The 19457-nt window shown below is 36.2% G+C and overlaps 2 protein-coding genes across 3 annotated transcripts in view; both read left to right on the forward strand.

Moving 5' to 3' along the window:
* The window catches only part of LOC134847003 (AT-rich binding protein-like), a gene marked incomplete in the record, with an annotated part of 4651 nt that extends 2844 nt beyond the window's left edge, over positions 1–1807 (forward strand). Inside the window, 1 exon segment of the mRNA XM_063864482.1 lies at positions 1185–1807. Coding sequence (XP_063720552.1) covers positions 1185–1681 — 497 coding nt within the window.
* Positions 1–18563, forward strand: part of LOC134847000 (IST1 homolog) — a 541764-nt gene extending 523201 nt beyond the window's left edge. For both annotated transcript variants that reach the window (XM_063864478.1, XM_063864479.1), the window contains exons 2-11: positions 2310–2411; positions 2479–2555; positions 4736–4845; positions 8837–9031; positions 10326–10413; positions 16726–17073; positions 17172–17206; positions 17285–17322; positions 17691–17807; positions 18161–18563. In XM_063864478.1, coding sequence (XP_063720548.1) covers positions 2318–2411; positions 2479–2555; positions 4736–4845; positions 8837–9031; positions 10326–10413; positions 16726–17073; positions 17172–17206; positions 17285–17322; positions 17691–17807; positions 18161–18327 — 1269 coding nt within the window. In that variant the 5' untranslated portion in view covers positions 2310–2317 and the 3' untranslated portion in view covers positions 18328–18563. The remainder of the gene's footprint in view (positions 1–2309; positions 2412–2478; positions 2556–4735; positions 4846–8836; positions 9032–10325; positions 10414–16725; positions 17074–17171; positions 17207–17284; positions 17323–17690; positions 17808–18160) is intronic.
* The last annotated feature ends 894 nt before the right edge of the window (positions 18564–19457 follow it).

A 19457-nucleotide genomic window follows, 5' to 3' on the forward strand; every position in this document is an offset into this window, starting at 1 on the left:
TTTTAAAACCAAAAAAATTCATGAATTTTCTGCAAAAAAATTGAAAATTTTTTTTTCTAGTTTTTTGAGTCATTTTTCTTCAAAAGTTTCGGTCCAAATTGCCTATATAACTATGACTGTCTAATATGCCTAAATTCTAGTTTTACGTCAGATCCTTTTCACACCACGCAGAAAAAGTTACAAAAATTTGAAAAAAAAAAACATTTTTTTCGTAGTTTTTTAGGACTATGGTCGGAACATTTTGTGCTACTTGCACAGTAACCGGCTGTCATTGTTAATCATTATGTTTACAGTAATTTATTATAGTTACAGTAATTTTTGTGGTTACAGTAATTTTTTTTCCGACCATTGAAAATGGGGAGGCACTTTGTATACAGGTGTGTTTTATCTTTTAAATTTTTTTTCACGCAAAATTAGGTACCACAAATAATCATCGGATTGGGTTGAGTGGTATATCATATTAAAGCCCTTTCAGTCGTGATTCGAGCGAATTTTTAAAATTTGCAAAAACAAATACCCAGTGTCCAGAAAAACCGGTTTGACGTTTTTGCTTTTTCGTCTATTTTCGAGCGAGTAAAGCGATCGAGTAACGTTCGTTATTTATAAAAATTACCCGCTTAGGCTAAAATTGACTATTTTACTGAAAGAAAACATTGTTTTGGTGGATGCCTTTTATAGCGCTTTTCTGGCAAAAAATCTCTCTAAAATAATTGAATTTTTTTGAAAACAATGGTAGTCTTTTATGCCTAATTCACTCAATTTCTAACGCGTTTGTATGGCTCTATCATCACACGGTGTACAAGAAAAGACACTATCTTGAGAAAAAATCTGAGAATGTGGTCGGAACATTCTGTGCTACTTGCACAGCAACCGGCTATCCTGGTTATATTTATTTGGTTACAGTAGTATTAGTGGCGAATACTGATACATGCGCAAGATACCTCTCGTACCGATTTAAGCTCAGCGCAGCAAGCGCTCGATACTCGCCAATGACTTGCTACGATTTGTCATCCAACCGCTCAAGACCTTTTGATTTGCTGGGGCTCAAAAAATTAGAATTTTTCTGTGTATTTAAGCTCTAGAGTGTTATCTTGAGACCAAAGAACTTCTTTCTACTTGCCCTTTATATGTGACATACGGGTAATTTTCTAGGTAAAGTATTGTATAGCTATCTTTGCTTTAAGATTCTGCAGTCCAGCCGAACACAACCCCAGCTATGGGTTACTCTGAAGAGCAGTCTCGAAGTTTATTCAGTTGTCACCTCTGCAGCTACAAGGCCACCCGAATTGAACTAGTGCGATCCCACCTTCGCAACTATCACAGCAGTTTGCGACCATTCAAGTGTATTCTGTGCTCTCACTCGTGCAAAACACGCTGCAATTTAATCAGTCATTATCGTGGGCTTCACCGCATGGACATAGAAGAAGCTAGAAGGTATGCTAAAAGTAGCCATGTCATGAAATATGGTCCAAACGTCTCCGCCCATTTTGCCGGCCCAGCTATTTCTATGAATCGAGCGTACGACAGTAATATTTCGTCAGCTTCAAACCCACTCGCTAGTGAAGCGGCGGCGATGAGTGCTCAAGCAATGACAGCGGCAATTGAGAGCTCGGAGCAAGTCGTGTCGGCTCTACTAGCCGAAGACGACACTGGCGAGAGTAATTCGAGCCAAGGAAGTTGATTTATTTTTATTCTCTCAGACATGAATTGTATTCTTTTTGCAGATGTTTCAAAGTTGTTATTAGTTAAGTGTCTGATTTATATCTTTGTATTTATATCTTTCATATTTGCGAAATTTATTTGACGTTTAAAGGATTTTTTTTTCAACTCATTGAAGTAATTTACTTCATTGGTACTTGCTTATCTTCTGAAAAGCGAATATAGCTTAAGGCTACTGGTTGCTGCATGAGACAGAACACAAACTTCTAAAACCGATGCAAGATGAACACACATAACATAAATGCAGGTTTTTGTGATCTGAAAAACTAAAACATTGCTCAGAAAAGCTCAAATTTAGTATAATTTACGAACATATTGGCACTGTTTATGGGCAAGTTCTTTATCTCCAAGAGCATAAAAACGGGAGACGAAAACTAAAAATTGAGTTACAGTAAGAACTTTTATCAAGACCTTTTAATCAGATTTTCATCCAACGGTGTTTTGAGGTTGCCAATAGTCCAATTAGCGCGATAAGATCAAATGTCTTAAAATAATTCTATCACTGAGACAGAAGTAAAAGGAAAACACAAAACATCCACTCATGTATCAAATATGAGGAAGCTTGCAACATTTAGACTCCATGCGTTTTCAGACTGCGATGTCTCAATTTAAGAAAACATTTGATGGAACCAAACTGAAGACAAACCTGAAGCTGGCGATAAATCGACTCAAGCTTTTGGAGAAAAAGAAAAGTCAGTTCAGATTTGTTTTTGATGAAGCTTCTTTTGTCGACACAACCTCAGATTAATTTTTTTTTAGCGGAGCAAAATCTGAAGGCAAGAAAAGAGATTTCAGAGTATTTAGTTGCGTGTAAAAATGACAGAGCTCGTGTGAGGGTAAGTCATTATTTATTTAAGTCATTATTTATTTATAGATTTAGTTATAGATTTGACTATAAAAAAGGTATTTCCCTATAATTTGAGCATGCGATCACCAAATCAGCTTAATTGAGCTTCACAGTCTTCAGGCGTGTGGTTGTGACCTTTTTCATCTCTCCTCGAACGCACAAGTGTTTTTTAAATGGGCTATCGAGTGCTTTACAGGGCTATGAATGAGGACCAAGTGCGTTTGGAATAGCTTAATTATTCAGCACGCCTCATTTTATACAATAAAGTTATTTCCATAATATTTTGCAGGTCGGGAAAGAAAAAAGTTGTCTGCATGTTAATAACAACAAATACGGGTGATTATTTGGCTCATGAGCAGGGGAGGATCCAGGATTTTCTCGAGGGGTGGAGTGGATTTCCAAAAAATGTTCTAGACATTTTTTTTGGGCCAAACATGTTGATTTTCTGAGCTCTCTGAAGAGCTTCTGAGCTCTCTGAATTTTTGAAGCGCCTACGTTGCCCAATTTTTTGTATCACAGGCATTTTTTGAAAAAAAAAACAGGCAAAAAATTTTTTTAGAAAGATTTTACCAAAATATTGCCTTTTTTCAGCCCCACGCCTTAGTTAGTATATATTGGCGCCTTCAGAAATATTTTAGGTCAGTCAGCCGAAAATGAAGATCTCAAAGTAGTAAAGAGGTGGGACCCTTTCGTTCGGCAGGGGTCAAATCTCTTTAAACATTTGATTGCCAATAAATTAATACAGTTTATGCATTTTCAATTCATCAAATGAACCGAAGAAAGCTTACGTTTATCGGCGTGGTTCCCGTATCCCGTTGATTTGCAGGTTCAGTTTTCTTCGACGTTCTTTATTGCACCTGTGCTTGAGAAAATAAAGCCAGCCCGAGAGTTCTATTTCAAACGAGGCCTGTTTTTTTGCAAAATGAAAATTTTGGGCTAGTTTTGATTGTTGTCCGTCTGCTTTGTCGGCTTAGTTCCGCAGAGAGGATTTTTTGAAACTTCTTTCTTGCATTCTGAAAGCTACTTGTGAAAATCTATTTTTACGGACTAAATTTTTTTCAAGTTTTGACCGTTTTGTCCCAAAAGAGAAACTGCATTGTGCGAACTTGAGAAAACTTATTGCTTTTGTTTGAGACTGAATAAAGTATTGAGGAAAAGAAAATATTGACTGCTGAACATTAGTTTTTGTTCTGAAAATCAATAAAACGCCTCCCGATGGAAAGTTTTAATAAGACCTGAAACAATGTAGCTATTCTTTTCAATAGAGCAGTGTTGAAGAGAATAATGTTAGAATAATGAATCAATCAACTGACAGTGAAAAGTTAGCTTTACTGTTAAATTCGTGAGATAATATTTTCCCAAAATGATGTTTTGCCACTTGTTAGATACCTATCTACTTCATTATCCTGTTGAAATCTTTTTTCAAAGGGATATGATTTCATTTGTTGACTCAAAGCGTATTCTTGTCAGAAATAAAGCACGCCCTAAGTTCATAAATCTGCAATCGCGCTCTAGGTAAGGTATCTACTAAACAGTCAGTTTATGCTCCCTTTCAACTCTGATATATATTCGCGCCTTAAGAAATTATTGAGGTTGGTGAACCTTAAGAAAGTTTGGCAACCACCCTCAGCACGCTACAATCTCATTACTCGACCCATTCTTTTATATGGTGGATTGTTAGGTACTTTCTCACGAATCAAATCCGGTTCTTTGATTTATTAAGAGTCGATGCTCATAGTTCGGACGCTTATATAAATGCTGATGATTTCTTTTTTTTTTGCAGGAAAGTCTTACTTTTTCGCGGTTTGACTTATGATTTTTTTTTAAGTTCAGTTCATTTCTTTTGTTAAAACAAGGCAAACTCCACTATCGAACAGCAAAAGTGTAAAGATCACGAAAAACATGATCGACTTCTAGTTTCTACTTCTAATTTTCGAAAGTTCAGTTTTCAGGCTTACCAGCGGAATAAAAAGTTTACCTATTGATCTAGTTTTCTCAAATTGTGTTAATTTAAAAGAGTGTCAATCATAGGCTGTTATAGAATTTCAAAAGGCTATAAGGGCATCTTTAATATTCGAAAGTTCAGATTTTTTCAAAAAAGTCATTGTTTTTTTCTGTTGACGTGCGTTGATTGGCTTTTCCATCTGCCTGTTGGTTATGTTTTTGTAGGTGGAACAGATAATCCGAGAGGACTACTTGGTGGAGGCGCTGGAGATGGTGGAGATGAACTGTGATCTACTTCTGGGAAGAATCGGAATCATGGAAACATGCTCCAACGAGTCAGTGCATGTTCAATCTCTTCTCACAGACAGGCCCAGTTTAGAGGGAGGGAGGAAGGGAACCATAATTATTACACTTGCCAGAGCAGGTGTCTTGTAATCGAGGGGCTATTCTCATGCGCGAAGGACCAAATGGTCGAAAAAACTCGTGAGCGAAGGATCGAAAACAAAATTAGCCGAAAGTCAATTTTTAAAAAGAAGCAATTGTTATTCATTTAAAATGAATTAAATGAAGCAATATTTTGCTTCTTTCATAACGAAACCCTTGAAATATAAAAAATTTTCCAATTCGGCGGCGGTCAGTGATTATTTGAAAATGTTGCATATTTCTGCCGTTTTTATATTCGGGCAATACTAATATTCGGTCTCTGGAAGTCCTACCTTTAATTTTCGCGCATTCGGTCCTTCGCGTATGAGGGATTCCACCTTGTAACAAGACTTTTTTCCATAAACATCTCTTACAAATCTAAGTTGCTTTGCTAAGTTGCTTTATTATTACACATGCAATGCTTGTGTTATAGTACGATTTCACTTTTTTCCAAGTACAAGTATTGTTGCGACAAAATGTGTTCATTTTCAAAGTGTTCATTTTGATCAATCACCAGCTATTAAACTAAGCCAATGCTAAAGATATTAACAGAGACTATTATATTGCAAATTCCTGTTTGATAAAAACAGGTATTATGAAAATGAATGGGATCGGGTTTTTTTATTATTTTTTTGAGACGCTTTGGAAAATTTTGTTTTTCTCAAAAACTACTCTGCCAAAAAATCAGGAACCTCAGAAAAGTCAAATTTACTTCTCGAAAATTACCCTCCCAAAATCTAAGGTTTTGGTTTCAATGAGTAAAATTGGTCGTCGGAAGCTCCGCTGCATAAATAATCATGCCTGAATTTTTTTACACGAAAAATCAGGATGCTCTGAAAAGTCAAATTTTCGATTTTTTGACCGTTTTTTCAAACTTTTTTGACTTTTCTCGAAAACTATCCTCACAAATTTGAGATTTTGGTTTCAAAAGGTAAAACGGGTTGTCAGAAGCTCCCCTGCATCAGCGGTTACGCCCAAGTTTTTCTACATGAAATGTTATGACCCTGGGAAAAGTCGAATTTTAGAATGATTTGTGAAATTTTTCTTTTCTCAAAAGCTACCCTCCCGAAACGAATCTGAGATATTGGTTTCAGTTTGAACAATTAAAGAATTGATTGTGGGAAGCTCAACTTCATAAGTAGATACGCCCAATTTTTCTTACAGAAATACTTATGACCCTCGGAATAGTCAGGTATTATGAAAATGAATGGGATCGGGTTTTTTTATTATTTTTTTGAGACGCTTTGGAAAATTTTGTTTTTCTCAAAAACTACTCTGCCAAAAAATCAGGAACCTCAGAAAAGTCAAATTTACTTCTCGAAAATTACCCTCCCAAAATCTAAGGTTTTGGTTTCAATGAGTAAAATTGGTCGTCGGAAGCTCCGCTGCATAAATAATCATGCCTGAATTTTTTACACGAAAAATCAGGATGCTCTGAAAAGTCAAATTTTCGATTTTTTGACCGTTTTTTCAAACGTTTTTGACTTTTCTCGAAAACTATCCTCACAAATTTGAGATTTTGGTTTCAAAGGGTAAAACGGGTTGTTAGAAGCTCCCCTGCATCAGCGGTTACGCCCAAGTTTTTCTACATGAAATGTTATGACCCTGGGAAACGTCGAATTTTAGAATGATTTGTGAAATTTTTTCTTTTCTCAAAAGCTACCCTCCCGAAACGAATTTGAGATATTGGTTTCAGTTTGAACAATTAAAGAATGGATTGTGGGAAGCTCAACTTCATACGTAGATACGCCCGATTTTTCTTACAGAAATACTTATGACCCTCGGAATAGTCAAATTTTTATTTGCAGCTTTTCGAAAGTCAAAAATTAGTTCTTAGCAGTTTTTCTACTAATTGTCATGAAACTTACCATCTCAAACCTGAAATTTTAGGTTCAATGAAGAAAGGAAGGGTTGAGAGAAGGTCGTCTGTGTCAGCGCGCAGGTTCAATTTTTCTAACACAAAAAGTTATGGCATTCAGAAAAGTCAATTTTTTGATTTCTTGTCCATTCATTTAAACTTTTGACTTCTCGAAAACTGATATCAAAAGTTGAATCAAGGCAACAGGTTATAAGATGCCTCCGTTTATAAACTGCTACGCATTGAATTTTGAACAAGAAACATGTTTTTGGGAAAATTCCAAAATTACAAATTTTTCACTCATTTTTTTAATAGAGCAACAACCAAGGTTTTTGGTGAAGCCCTATGCTTAAAGTTTTTTAAACTACCTACCTCATCCCGCATCAGTACTACATTTCAAAAAAATATCAAACCGGTACCTCCAGCTTAAGCTGGGCCTCTAGAAGCACTTGAGCTTCAAGGTAACATGGATCTGTAGCGTAGAGGTAGGGAAGGAGACCCGCAACAAAATAAGAGGGTTCGAACCTGGGCACGGTCGGATGTTTCAAATGAACTTTTTCGTATACTAGTTAAAATGCGTCCGCTCTATAAATTGAGGTATGTTATTTGGTAAATTTCTTTTTTTTTTTTCAAATTGACTGGTACTGCTAATGCGTTATAATTGGCTTGCGTCATTTAGCAATCATGTAGACTCATAACTGGCGTGCGTCACTTAAGAAGTTTTGTAGACTCAAAGTTCTATGCATTCAATTTTCCCCGCAGGTCATATTTTTTGCTTGTGTATGCGAAATGCAACTTCGCCTCTGAGTAAAACATTAACAACGTCCAGGTTCGTTCCCACTTGGTCTAGTGCTAACGCCTTTCCGCCCTAGTGTCAGGGGTTCGGCCGCACCTTATTTTATTTCAGTATGCATGCAATTGAATTTTTTTCCGGTAACAATTGTATTGTCGGACTTTCGTTTATCTGCTCAAGTTTTGCCGGCTTAGTTGCCCATCACGGGTTTTGCTTGTGTTTCGTTTTAAGCAATTCTAATTGTACTTTCAAGTGCAAGTGTTGTTCATTGCAGTTTCTGGAGGACTTGAAATTTCAAAAAGTTAAATAATTTTTTTTCGGCTCAACTGGTGTCTGCTCAAAGATGCTCAGCTTTGTTTCCTTCGTATGTTTTGTTCCGTTGCTATTTTAGTAATTAAATGTCTGTTTTTTATGTTTGCGTTGTATCCACTTCGCCTGTGTACGGAATCTATTCGGCGGCAAAATAAAATCTCAAAAAGCCAGGTCTGCCTGAAAAGTGCTTGATGTCGAAGCATTCGATGGCCATAATATTTGAAAGGTTTCAAAAGTCTTTCGAAACTGAATGGCTTGTTATTACACTTGCGAGCGTAATGAATTAGTACGAACCTTCTTTTTTTCCCAACCTTACTTGCAAATAAAAGTGCTCATTTGGTGGCACTTTTGCTATAATCACAATCCATACCACTGGAAATTTCTTAGCATCTGTTCTCTGCTTTATTTGTGGCTAGTGGTTGACGGTTGTTAACCGTCAGTGGTTAGTGTGTGAGACTCATAATATCTTGGTCGCAGGATCGAGTCCGACACAGCCGAATTTTTAGGCTTATTTCTACCTTTTCTTATTGCACTTTATGGAGCTGTTTTTCGTCGTGTTCTCGCTAGTGTTGGCGAAGCATAGCTTCCTTTCTGTGAAAAATTTTTTGTGACTTTTTCATTACCCCTGAGGCTACCCAGTGCAAGACCTTCCTCGGGAATGGTATTGCTATTCTTGTTGATGCAACCGTACCTTGAGGAGGCGGATAACACTGAGATCCCTCCGACCGTAACCGGAGTGGGATTCGAACGCACGACCCTCGTGTTATGAGCCGCGCGCCTTACTTACTCGGGCCGCTCTTACGGCACTTAAACTTGAGCTAAACATGGCTTACATCCTTCCCCCGTTTTGATCAAGACAATCCTCCCACTCCGCTGTCGCACCACTTATTTTCTTTACAGGCAGATATGAAATATTGATATCAAATGAATGTAATTTAAGAGTGGTGCCTATGGACCTGGAAGAGTGTTTGTCCAACATTCTGTTCGCCGCGCCCAGAATCTACCAGGATATCAACGAGATGTCGGAGATATCGAAGCAGCTGCAGAGGAAATTCAAAAAGGAAGCCTTTGCCCAGCTGCAGCAGAACTCCACGCGGAAAGCCAACCCGAAACTGGTCAACAGGCTCGACATCAGGTAAAGTTATTGAAGAAATGGATCAGATAAAGTCTCCCCCACCCAAATAGACCAAGTTAAGATCCTCTACCCCAGCGCTGAATTTAAATTAAATTTGTTAAGCGCTGTATGTAAAATGCTCGATTCTGATTGGCTGAAAATTCCCAACTTAGAACTAAGTTAACATCCTCCCCCTAAACGTGTTTAGGGGGGAGGATGTTAACTTGGTCCGTTTTGATATGCATTTTGTATGAAGATAGTTTGACGTAAGTAATTGAATTGCGTTCGTTCAGAGTATGCACACGCGTTGAAACAAAAGCAGCAATAAAAGTGATCGGTAACTTTTATGTGCGACCGATGCGGACGCGATATAAGCGCAAGCCGTCAGCTATTTTAAAAGCAGTATCAGAATAAATGTTATTCAAATTTTCACTAAACGCAGAAATCGGTGCTTGTGTTACTTAATTTGACATAATTGTTCGAACTTGGAAGAAATTAACGGAATATATAGTTTATTCAGGCTAATTTCGCGGTGATTGAAATATTCATTTTTGCGGATTTTGTACGACAAAAAGCGAAATTTGTGTCAAACGAAAGGCGATGAAAACACACAAGTGTAAAAGCGAAAAGCAATTTCTTAAATTGGTGATAGCGCAAAACAATTTTCAAAAGAAATGCGAATACTCAGTTGTATGTTCTCGCAAAATCAGTTACCTCAAATATTAAGCGATCCTACCAATTGGATCGAGTGATTAGTTATATTAAAACCACTGCAGTCGTAGTTCAATAGCTATTTTTTTACGTTTGCGATTATCGAATCGGAATATGTACTTTTTTTGAGATTCGATTTTTTTCTCAGCCCAGAAAACCGGCTCGAACAATTTTTTCCTTTTTAGAGACAGGGGAGAGCAAGTGGAGAAAAAATTTACAATTAAGCTTGTAAAAACTAGACTTTCAGCTGTGAAAAACTATTTTTTGAAGTTTCATTCAGAGCTTCTCCGGTACCAAAAGTTCAAGAATTCTTCTACAAAAAGGTTTGGTAAATTATATGAAAAATTAGTTTGAAAAGATAAATGTAGCCAATGTTCAGCTCCCCTCACCATACTCGCATGCGAAAACGACTAAATGTGTGCTCTACAAAAATGACAAATCGTAACCTTCTGTGCTACTTGCAGAGCAACCGGAAGTTCTTATTACTCATTTACTACTGGCAAGCGCTGTGGATGTCAAATCTAAGCAGGTTGTGGCAGTGGTTAAAAACAAATCTTGTGTTCGAATAACAAAACACCTAATTTGAGAAGTGGTTTGATTTCAGACCCCCTGCAAAGTCCTTGGTTGAAGCTTACTTGGTGGAGATAGCCGAGTCACACAAAGTTGACTTCAAACCAGACCCGCATGCGCTGGTAAGCAGATTTGAACATTGTCTCAACAAAAGGTTTTCTTCAGAACAAAAGTCAAAAGCTTTCTTTTGGCTTACCAAATGATTCTTCGATGTTTTTGTTCCGAACATTGAAGCTCAGCAAACAAAAATTTTACATAGTTGATGCAAGCTTACTTTTTCTGTAATTGATAGCACCGTTAAAACATTTGATTTTCAAAAACCCTTCGCTCGGACCAATGAAAATGGGAAGGATCAAGTTATTCGGGTGTTTTATTTTTTTCTTTTTGTTTTCCTCACAAAATCAGGTACCACCAATGATCATCGGAATGAGCCGAGTGATATATCATAAAAAAGCCCTTTTAGTAGTGATTCGAACATTAAAAAACTATGAAAAAGTTGTCCCAGAATCGAGAAAAACTGGTGTGAGATTTTTAAAATTTAGTCTAATTTCGAGCAAGTAACGAGATCGACTAATGCTCGCTATCTGGAAAGTTATTGTTTTTTTTACTTGATTTTACTATTTACACAAGCACAGGGCTGTATTACTGTATTATTACGAAGAATTTTTTTCTAACCTAAGTCGCAAATAAAAGTTCTCGTTTGGTGTTAATTTTGGTTTATTTCAATTTAATCATAGTTAAGCTTATTTAAGCACAAACAAATTGAAGGAATATGTGGCTGCTTTATTTTAAGCTAGTGTTGGATCCTGTTTAAAAAACCTGTATAATGAAATTGTATAGAATTTGATGTTTTTCGTTTTTTTTGCGACACTTAGGACAATTTTTGCACTTTGGAAAATTTCGGCCTAATATTTGTGTGCTTATGTTTTGTCGGCTTAGTTGCCACATCTATTATAGATTATTTAGGCTGTAAACTTTTCTCACTGCAGTTGCTTTCAGCGTTGTTTTTTTCATTTTTTTTATCAGCTGAATTGATATCATTTTGGTGGCCTCATAATACGTCTTTACGACCGAAAAAAGTTTGTGTGCGTGTGTGCTCTGAGAGGAAAATGGACTTAAGATTTTTTATAAGTTCAGAATTTTTCGGCATGAAGGGTTTCTTAAGTATTTTCGGCTTTGTTACCGCTTGATAATTATAAATTGAAACCAATCACCGATCTGGCGTAGAGATAAAAACAAAAGATTTAGATGGCAAAGGCTTGCGCTTCAAATCTGGCCGGGCTCTTTTCTTGTAAACTAGTTTTTCTGCTTTTTCGGACTGTCTACCGTCTGTTTGTTTTTGTCGGCTTGGTTACCCTAGCTCGATATTTCAGCTTTATTCCAAGTTCCTGTAACTCCCATGCTTAAGATGACCAAGCCTGGGAGTTCGATTCCAGTTGAGACCTGTTTTTTTTTTTGCATATAGAAAATTTTAGCTAATTTAGATTATTGTCTGTCCGCATTTTTTTTCTGCTTAGTTCCGCAGGAAAGACTGGTTTTTTGAAAACTTGTCTTCAATATAGCATTCCCAAAGCTCTTTGTAGAGTTTCGAATGGTGCAGAATATTTTGCTCCGGATATTTTGCACTTTTGTTGCAATTTTATTGACAAAAACAATTTTTGGAAGTTTTTCATTTTTTCGTTTGATTTTAATCATAGCCATTCAAGTTTGTATGGCAAGTGGTGCGAAGCTCAGCTTCGCCTCTGTGTCAAAAATTACTGTACCGATTTTCAAAAAACTGGTAACAAAAGAACAACCGGCTGCTTTTCTAGGTGCCTGCATAATTCGTTATTATCTTGTTTCATTTTACCTTACGTTCTACGGCCTTCGAAAGTTTCAGTAGGGGGATTTTTGGCCTACTTGTTTTCAGTTTTTCATCTTGTCAAATATTAAATGCACAAATCTGAAATGAAAGTTTCAATCAAAAGAACAAATTATGGAGATCTCCCCCTTCTCAGGCGGCTTTTTCATAATTTTGGTAGAAAAAGGTTATGGCCTCAAACAAGCCCATCTTTTGACATTTTAATATTTTTTTTTTAATTTTTTGACTTTCTCAAAACTTACCCCCTGTCAAATCGGAGATTTTAGGGTTTAACCGAAAGAAAAAATTACTTATCCGAATCGTACCTGCGCAAGCGGCTATGCCCTGCGTTTTGGCCTTCAAAAATGTCTTATTTTTGAAATTTTGCCCGTTTTTTATTATCGGAAAACTTATTTTTGTTCTTCTAAAACTAACCTACTGGTTCTGAAGTTGACAGTTCATTTAAACTGACATTATGCTTCGATTTTTCCTGTGTAATCTTTTGAACCCTGTTTTTTTTAGAAAAGCTGATATGGATTTCCGGAAAAATTTCTTTTTATATGTTTACCGTTTTTTTGGAAATGTCATCACTATTCTCGAAAACTAATAGCTAAATCTGATATTAAGGTTTCAAAAAATTGAGGTGCGGAAATTTTAAGCTTAAAATCAGGGTGTGGCAAGTAGAGTTTATTCCCATGCTTTACAAGAGAAAAGTTATTGGATTGAGGAAAAAACAATTTTTGAATTTTTGATCGGCTCTTTTAATTTTTTCGAAAACTACCTAGCCAAATCCGAGACAAAGACTTCAATTGAAAGAGTGCGTAGTAGTTTTCTCTTTTAAACAAGCGGTTAATCAACTACTTGAGAAGAGAAACACAAGGGTTTTTACATAGTCTATTTACTGAAATTTTGAAAATTACACATTTCCGTATCAGTACAGTATATGATTAGCTGGGTCACTAATTTACTTCCTAGTGACCGTGGCGCAGATGCGACGACGTGAGACTCCTGATCAACGGGTCAGATATTCAAATCCGGAGCATTTGAATAGTTTTTTATGGTTGACTTTTCGCTGCGTAACATTGGCAATTCGATAGAAACTGTAGCTGCTCTATTGGTGGCTAGTGTTAGTTAAAATAAAAGCGGTTGTAGAGCAGATGTGATACTCCTAATCCCAACAAGACTTTTCAAGGTGTTTTTTTATCTTCTTATTTCACTTTGTTTTGCCTGTTTAGAGCTCTTTTCTTGCATTCTCCTCGTGTGTTTGCTAACCGCAGCTTGCCTCTGTAAAAAAAATTTAGTGTGAGATGTTTCATCTAGCGGTTGTTTGGCAAAAAAGATTTTTGTGCTAAAATTTTTTTCATTTTTTGTTTTTTATTTATTTTTAAAGACAAATATCGATCGATCATCATGCATAATTTAGTAATTTTAGTTATACGATCGTATAGTTCTCGTATCACAAAACCCACTAAAAATGGCACTTGATTGAAGAAAAGTAATAAAATATATTTTTTCTGTTTTGTGAATATTGTGTGCTACTTGCACTGCCACTGGCTATCTTAGTGATTTTTTGCCATTTTCATTTAAGTGCTCGCATACACAAGAGAACAGAGCTAATTGCAGAATCAGGATTCATTGTCTAAAATGTCTGTTTTCAATGTCAATGTCGGAAAAAATTTCGTAAGGCCTTTAACTTTTTTTTTTCAATGGACCCAGAGCAAATTATCTTTTTCATTTTTTCTAATCTAACTGGCAAATAAAATTGTTCGTTTATTTGGTGGCAATTTTGCTATAATAACGATCTGTAACATTGGAAATTTCATAGCATCTGTTCACTGCTTTATTTTTGGCTAGTGTTTGTGATTTATTAAGTGTTGTTGACTGAGTGGTTTGTGTGTGACATTCATTACACTTGCAATCAGCTTATTGTATAATAACGAACCTCTTTTTTCTAACCTAACTCGCAAATAAGTGGTCAGAAAAGTTGTTCACTTATTTGGAAATTTAACTGTAGCATTGGAAATTACAAAGCATCTGTTCTCTGCTTTTTTTATGCTAGTGTTCGGAACTAATTAAGCTTCCTTGGCTGAGTGGTTAGTGTGCGAGACTCTTGGTCGCAGGTTCGAATCTCAGACGTAGCAATTTTTTTTTAATAATCCGATGCTTATTTCTAATTTTTCTTTTTGCACTTAATAAGAGCTGCTTTTTGTCGTGTTCTCGCTAGTGTTTGCGAAGTGAAGCTTCGCCTCTGTAATCTCTAAGTCGTAGATCGAATCCGAGACGTAGTCGAATTTTTACTAATTCGAGTCTTATTGTGTGAATGTTTAAAAACTTTGTTTTAAGTTATTACCAGATTTTTTTGGGTCTTAAAAAGCCAGTTTTCACTCACCTTGGGCTGTAGGTTTTTTTTAATTTCTCAGCGAGACTATTGAATGTTAAACTGTGCAAATTTCCGCTACTCAAATGTTTCCTACAGTTTTACACTTAAAAAACATGGTGAAAACGCTTTCAGGTCCAAAAAAAACTGGTAAATAATTGAAGCAAACATTTGACACGTTCATAGAAAGTTATTAAATAGTTTGCTCTTGGTCCTTACAAAAATTGTGTTTAAGCGCTCAGTTACTGTTGTCAAAGTTCGAACTAAAACAAAAATTGCAAACAGTAAAACCTGATATCCGTTTAATTTGTCCATTAGTGTTACAAATAGAGTTAAAATTGAGATTGAAAAAATTGTTGCAGTGTTTCATTCATTTAATGGTCACAATGGGTGCGAAAAGTTCTCGCTTTTTACGTATCACATTGTTCGATGACCGAAAAAGATTCGCGACAAATTAGAGGGAAATTCCTTGACGTTTGTCTTGCTAAGAGGCGATGGTAGTGAAGACTCTAATATAGATCGTGATGATTTTTTGATTTTTTTAAATGAAAAGTCCTGAATTTGTTCACGGTTTGCTTTTACACTAACGAACTTTAGTGAGCGTTAGTGTAATAATGCTATTCTTTTTTTTACTAACCTAAGTGGCAAAGACTGGTGCCCGTTTTGGTAGAACTTTTACGCCTTTTTGATGGCATGTGCTTTGACTTTCGAATTGCAATAAGTTAACACAGTTGATGCATTTTTAATACATCAAATGAACGGAAAAAACTTTTTGTTTTAAACATATCAATTATAAAAATCGATTTCTTATATTCCACACTATTACTTGCAAAAATGTGTCTATTTGTATTTGTGTTACTTTTGCTGCATCGCGATGTCAATTTTTTGCGTATGTAGCAGCTTCATTTGTGACTAGTCTATGCCGATTTTTAAGCTTTCGTGGCCGAGAGGGCAGAGCGTCAGGCTCCAATTCTCGAGGTCGCTGGTTCGAAGAAAATACGTAGCAAAGTTTTATAATTTGAGGCTTGTTTCTATTTCTTCCTATTTCGCTTTATAAAGCAGCTTTTTTGTCGTATTCTTGCTAGTGTTTGCAAAGCGCAGCTTCGCCTCTGTGTAAAGATTGTTTTTTCGCGGTTTGAATTTTGATGTTTTTTCTAAGTTCATTTCCTTAGCTTACACTAGCGTCAGCTTATTGTATAATTATGAACCTTCTTTTTTCAAACCTAAGTTGCAATTATTGGCGCCACTTTTAGAGCACTTTACAGCTTTTTGATAGCTTTGACATTCGAATAGTAATAAGTTAATACAGTTGATGCATTTTAGTTCAGCAAATCAACCAAAAAAAGCTATTTGTTTCAAACAACTTAACAATCATAATAACTCGATTTCAGAAACTTTCTAAGTCAATATGTCTCGCAATTTTTTGAAATGCGTAATTTATACATAATGTGCTTTTATGCTTTCCGATTTGTTTCATGTAAAGTTAGTGGGTGCCTTCAGTTTATAATATTCCGAATTATCACTTGCCAAATTGTGTCTATTTGTATTTGGTGCCACTTTTGCAGCATTGCATTGGCAATTTTTTAGCATATGTAGCTGCTTTATTCGTGATTTGTTTTTTTTTCAGTGGTTAAGCGTGTGTGGCTGAGTGGCTACTGCGTGAGACTCAAAATCTCTAGATTACAGTAGGTCGCAGATCGTATCCTAGACCTAGCCGAATTTTTACTAATTCGAGGCTTATTTCTATTTTTCTTATGGTTTTTTCTAGAGATGCTTTTTTCGTGTTATCGCTAGTGTTTGCGAAGCAAAGCTTCACCTCTGTGTAAAAGGAAGGCAAATTCCTCTATCAAACAATAATAGGGTAAAGGCCGAGAGAAACTTGATAGACTTAAACTAGTTTTGAAATAAAAACTTTACCTATTGATCAGGTTTTCTCAAATTGATTAAGTTTTATCAAAGAAGTATCTATCAGAAATTGTTATTAAATGGCCAGATTGTTTGTTCATTACATTTTTCATCGTGCCGGGTTTAATAATAAGTTAAATCTGCCAGTTGTCAAAATTTTAACCCTGTTTGTGTAATGAAAACATGAAAAACTAGGAAGAAAATGTTTGTTCTTTTCATGTATTGAAAACTAAAAGTTGCAATTTCTTTGTCTCGACACTGCAGTTTGAGATTTCGAAGGATGCTGCAGTGATAAACAATGAACTGTTAAAGGATGGTTCGGTGGATCAACTCTCATCGGCTGATTTTCAAGCTAATCAAAATGGAGATCTCATAAACTTCGGACCCCAAGATCACCAGCAACAGCCTTACCCTCACTCTAATGGAGCCCCACCCAAGTCTGGACCCGGGTACCCTTCTAATCCACAGTTTCCGAATGCCCCTCAAATGAACCCTAACTACCCGTCATCTGCTGCATCCCAACAGCAGCCTCCAATGCCGAACCCATACAATAACCCGCCCAACCCCTACAATGCCCCTCCCTCGGATCCCAGTGCAAACGGAGTACCCCCGAATGGTAGTCAGAAACCGCCGAGTTTCGATCAGCAGCCACCATACAGAGTACGTTGTTCAGTAAACATCAATACTTTGCTTGTTGAAGTCAATCTATTCTTCATTCTTTTATAACTTTTGAAAAATGTTTTCATCTTTGTGTTTAGACGTATGGGTATATGCCCGATGAAAACAAAAACGGGTAAGATGTTCACATTGAGTGAGACAAAAATACCTCGGAGTTAATTAGGTTTTTTGTAAATTGTCTTGTTTTGTTTAGAATGCCACCGGCGTATACGGCTAACGCTCAAAACCAACGTTAGTTCCCTTCTTTTTTTTACCTAACATAGAATCCTCGAGCTTTATTGGACCCTTTCTTGAACTTTGACATGATATTGATTTTGTAAAACTTGAAAAATTTGTGCTTGAATTGATTGATTTTTGATGTAGTTTTTGTAAGTGTCAATTTGCGTAGGTCATGCTGCTTTTTTATTTAGTTTTTTAAGAAAAGATATTTTTCGAGGCTTGAATTTTAACTTTGTTCAAGTTTAATTCAAATTCTTCTTTTTTTCGAATAACGAAATGTTCAACAAAAAGTGATATGTTTCAATTTATTTGATACGTGAAAGTTTTGTCTTCTTGCGTTCATTGAGACTTTTCCAACTGTCTGTTGGCATTGTTTACAGCAAATGGTAGTGTTGGCAATCAACCTGCAGCTCCACCCCCTGCTACTACGAATGATGCAAGTACTGCAAACGGAAACCTACAACAGTGGTCCAATTTGGCCTTCGAGTTGCCACAAAGTGAGTACTTTCCAAATCTTCTTTTGCAACCATTTGATCATGACTGATTTCTCAGTCGCTTAGAGCTCAAATTTTCTCTGAGACGTTCAAAGAGTTCTGTTTTCAAAACATCAATACGTAACATGTTTCTGGCAAGCTTGTACGATATTAACTATTTTAAAAATGATAATTTGTATGATGATTTGTTTTTTTTTTCAAGTTACAGAGACGTCTCTTAGTGAGAAGTCTGGTGTCAGTTGCCCAATTGTTTGTCAACAGTACAGCGTCATATTACTTTCTTTCAGGCATTTAAAGAGCTGAAGTAAAAGTTAAACTAATGGCGAAAGTCTGAAAACAATTAAATGTTATCCTAGTTCCTACTGATCTGGGAGGCAACAGCAACAACTCTAACAACAACGATGACAACACAAGCAGCGGAGGGGGAGGAGGACAAGGGGAGGCAACAGGGACTGAGGCTCCCGCTGCGTCTCTCGACATGGACGACTTGGAAGCCAGGCTGAACAGACTGAAGGGACTGTGATCTATCTTAATCTGTTCATGCTGATTGACGTGAAATCTGATTCATTCATATCTTAACTAACGGGCAATTCGATATTTATTTGGGTTTTTGTCCAAAAATGGTTCCAATTTCAATCGAATTGTCCGATGGGCGATAACTGAAGTTTTCATCTTTTAAATTTCAGAAATGTACACTAAAAATTACTCGTAGTTTTAGAAACTTCCCCATGTAAAATTGAAATGGAATAATTTATTTTTATGCACATATTTTACGTACTTAAGGCAAGCTTAAGAATCGCAAGCACAATATTTTGCCTTTTAGTTATATCCTTAAGGCTGTAGCTCATGAAAATTAGGAAGGGTCACTGTGCAAATTTACCGTTCGTGAGTTTTCTAATGAAATTCATGAGACACTTGTTGTAAAGCTTGAATCTTATGAGCAACAAAAACGCGCATATTTTTCATGAAAATTTCAAAACGAGACTGCTGTTATTCAATTTACTACGAATTGTTCTGGAACACGGAAACCGAAGTTTTTGCCAATAAAACGTTCAAAATACTTGAATAGATGAGCAATCTCAGCTGACTGATAAAGAAGCTGTGAAAGTCCGTATACGTTTATTTCTGAAGCGTGATTTGTTCCGATCACGAAGTGGGAGGAGACTTTGTTTTGTGTTAAGGTTTTTGTAAGTTTTTCTTGTGCGGTTTCACTTTTACTTTTGGCAGTTTTATGTTTTTCCTCTCAAACTCTCACAACGCAAAAATTGTCAAAGGTGAGCGAGGGAAATATCACAGTTAAAGTTAATACATCAAAAATAAAAGTTATCTTTTTCTACCCTAGCGAAGCGAGTGTATTAGATCGAACCTTCGAACCTAAGTCGAAATATTGGTGCCACTTTTGAGGCACCTTTTCAACTTTTTCATAGCATTTGCTTTGAAATTCGAATAGTAATAAGTTAACACAGTTGATGCATTTTTAAATCATCAAATGAACCGAAAAAAGTGATTTGTTCCAAGCAACAACAACAATAAAAATTCGATTTCACAAATTTTCTAGCTCAATAAACTTCGCAATTTTTTTGAAATGCATAGTTTATACGTAATTTGGTTTTATACTTTGCGATTTTTTACATGTAACGTTAGTATGGATGC

Source organism: Symsagittifera roscoffensis, chromosome 5 (genome assembly GCF_963678635.1).
Source record: "Symsagittifera roscoffensis chromosome 5, txSymRosc1.1, whole genome shotgun sequence".
In the NCBI taxonomy this organism is placed as follows: domain Eukaryota; kingdom Metazoa; phylum Xenacoelomorpha; order Acoela; family Convolutidae; genus Symsagittifera; species Symsagittifera roscoffensis.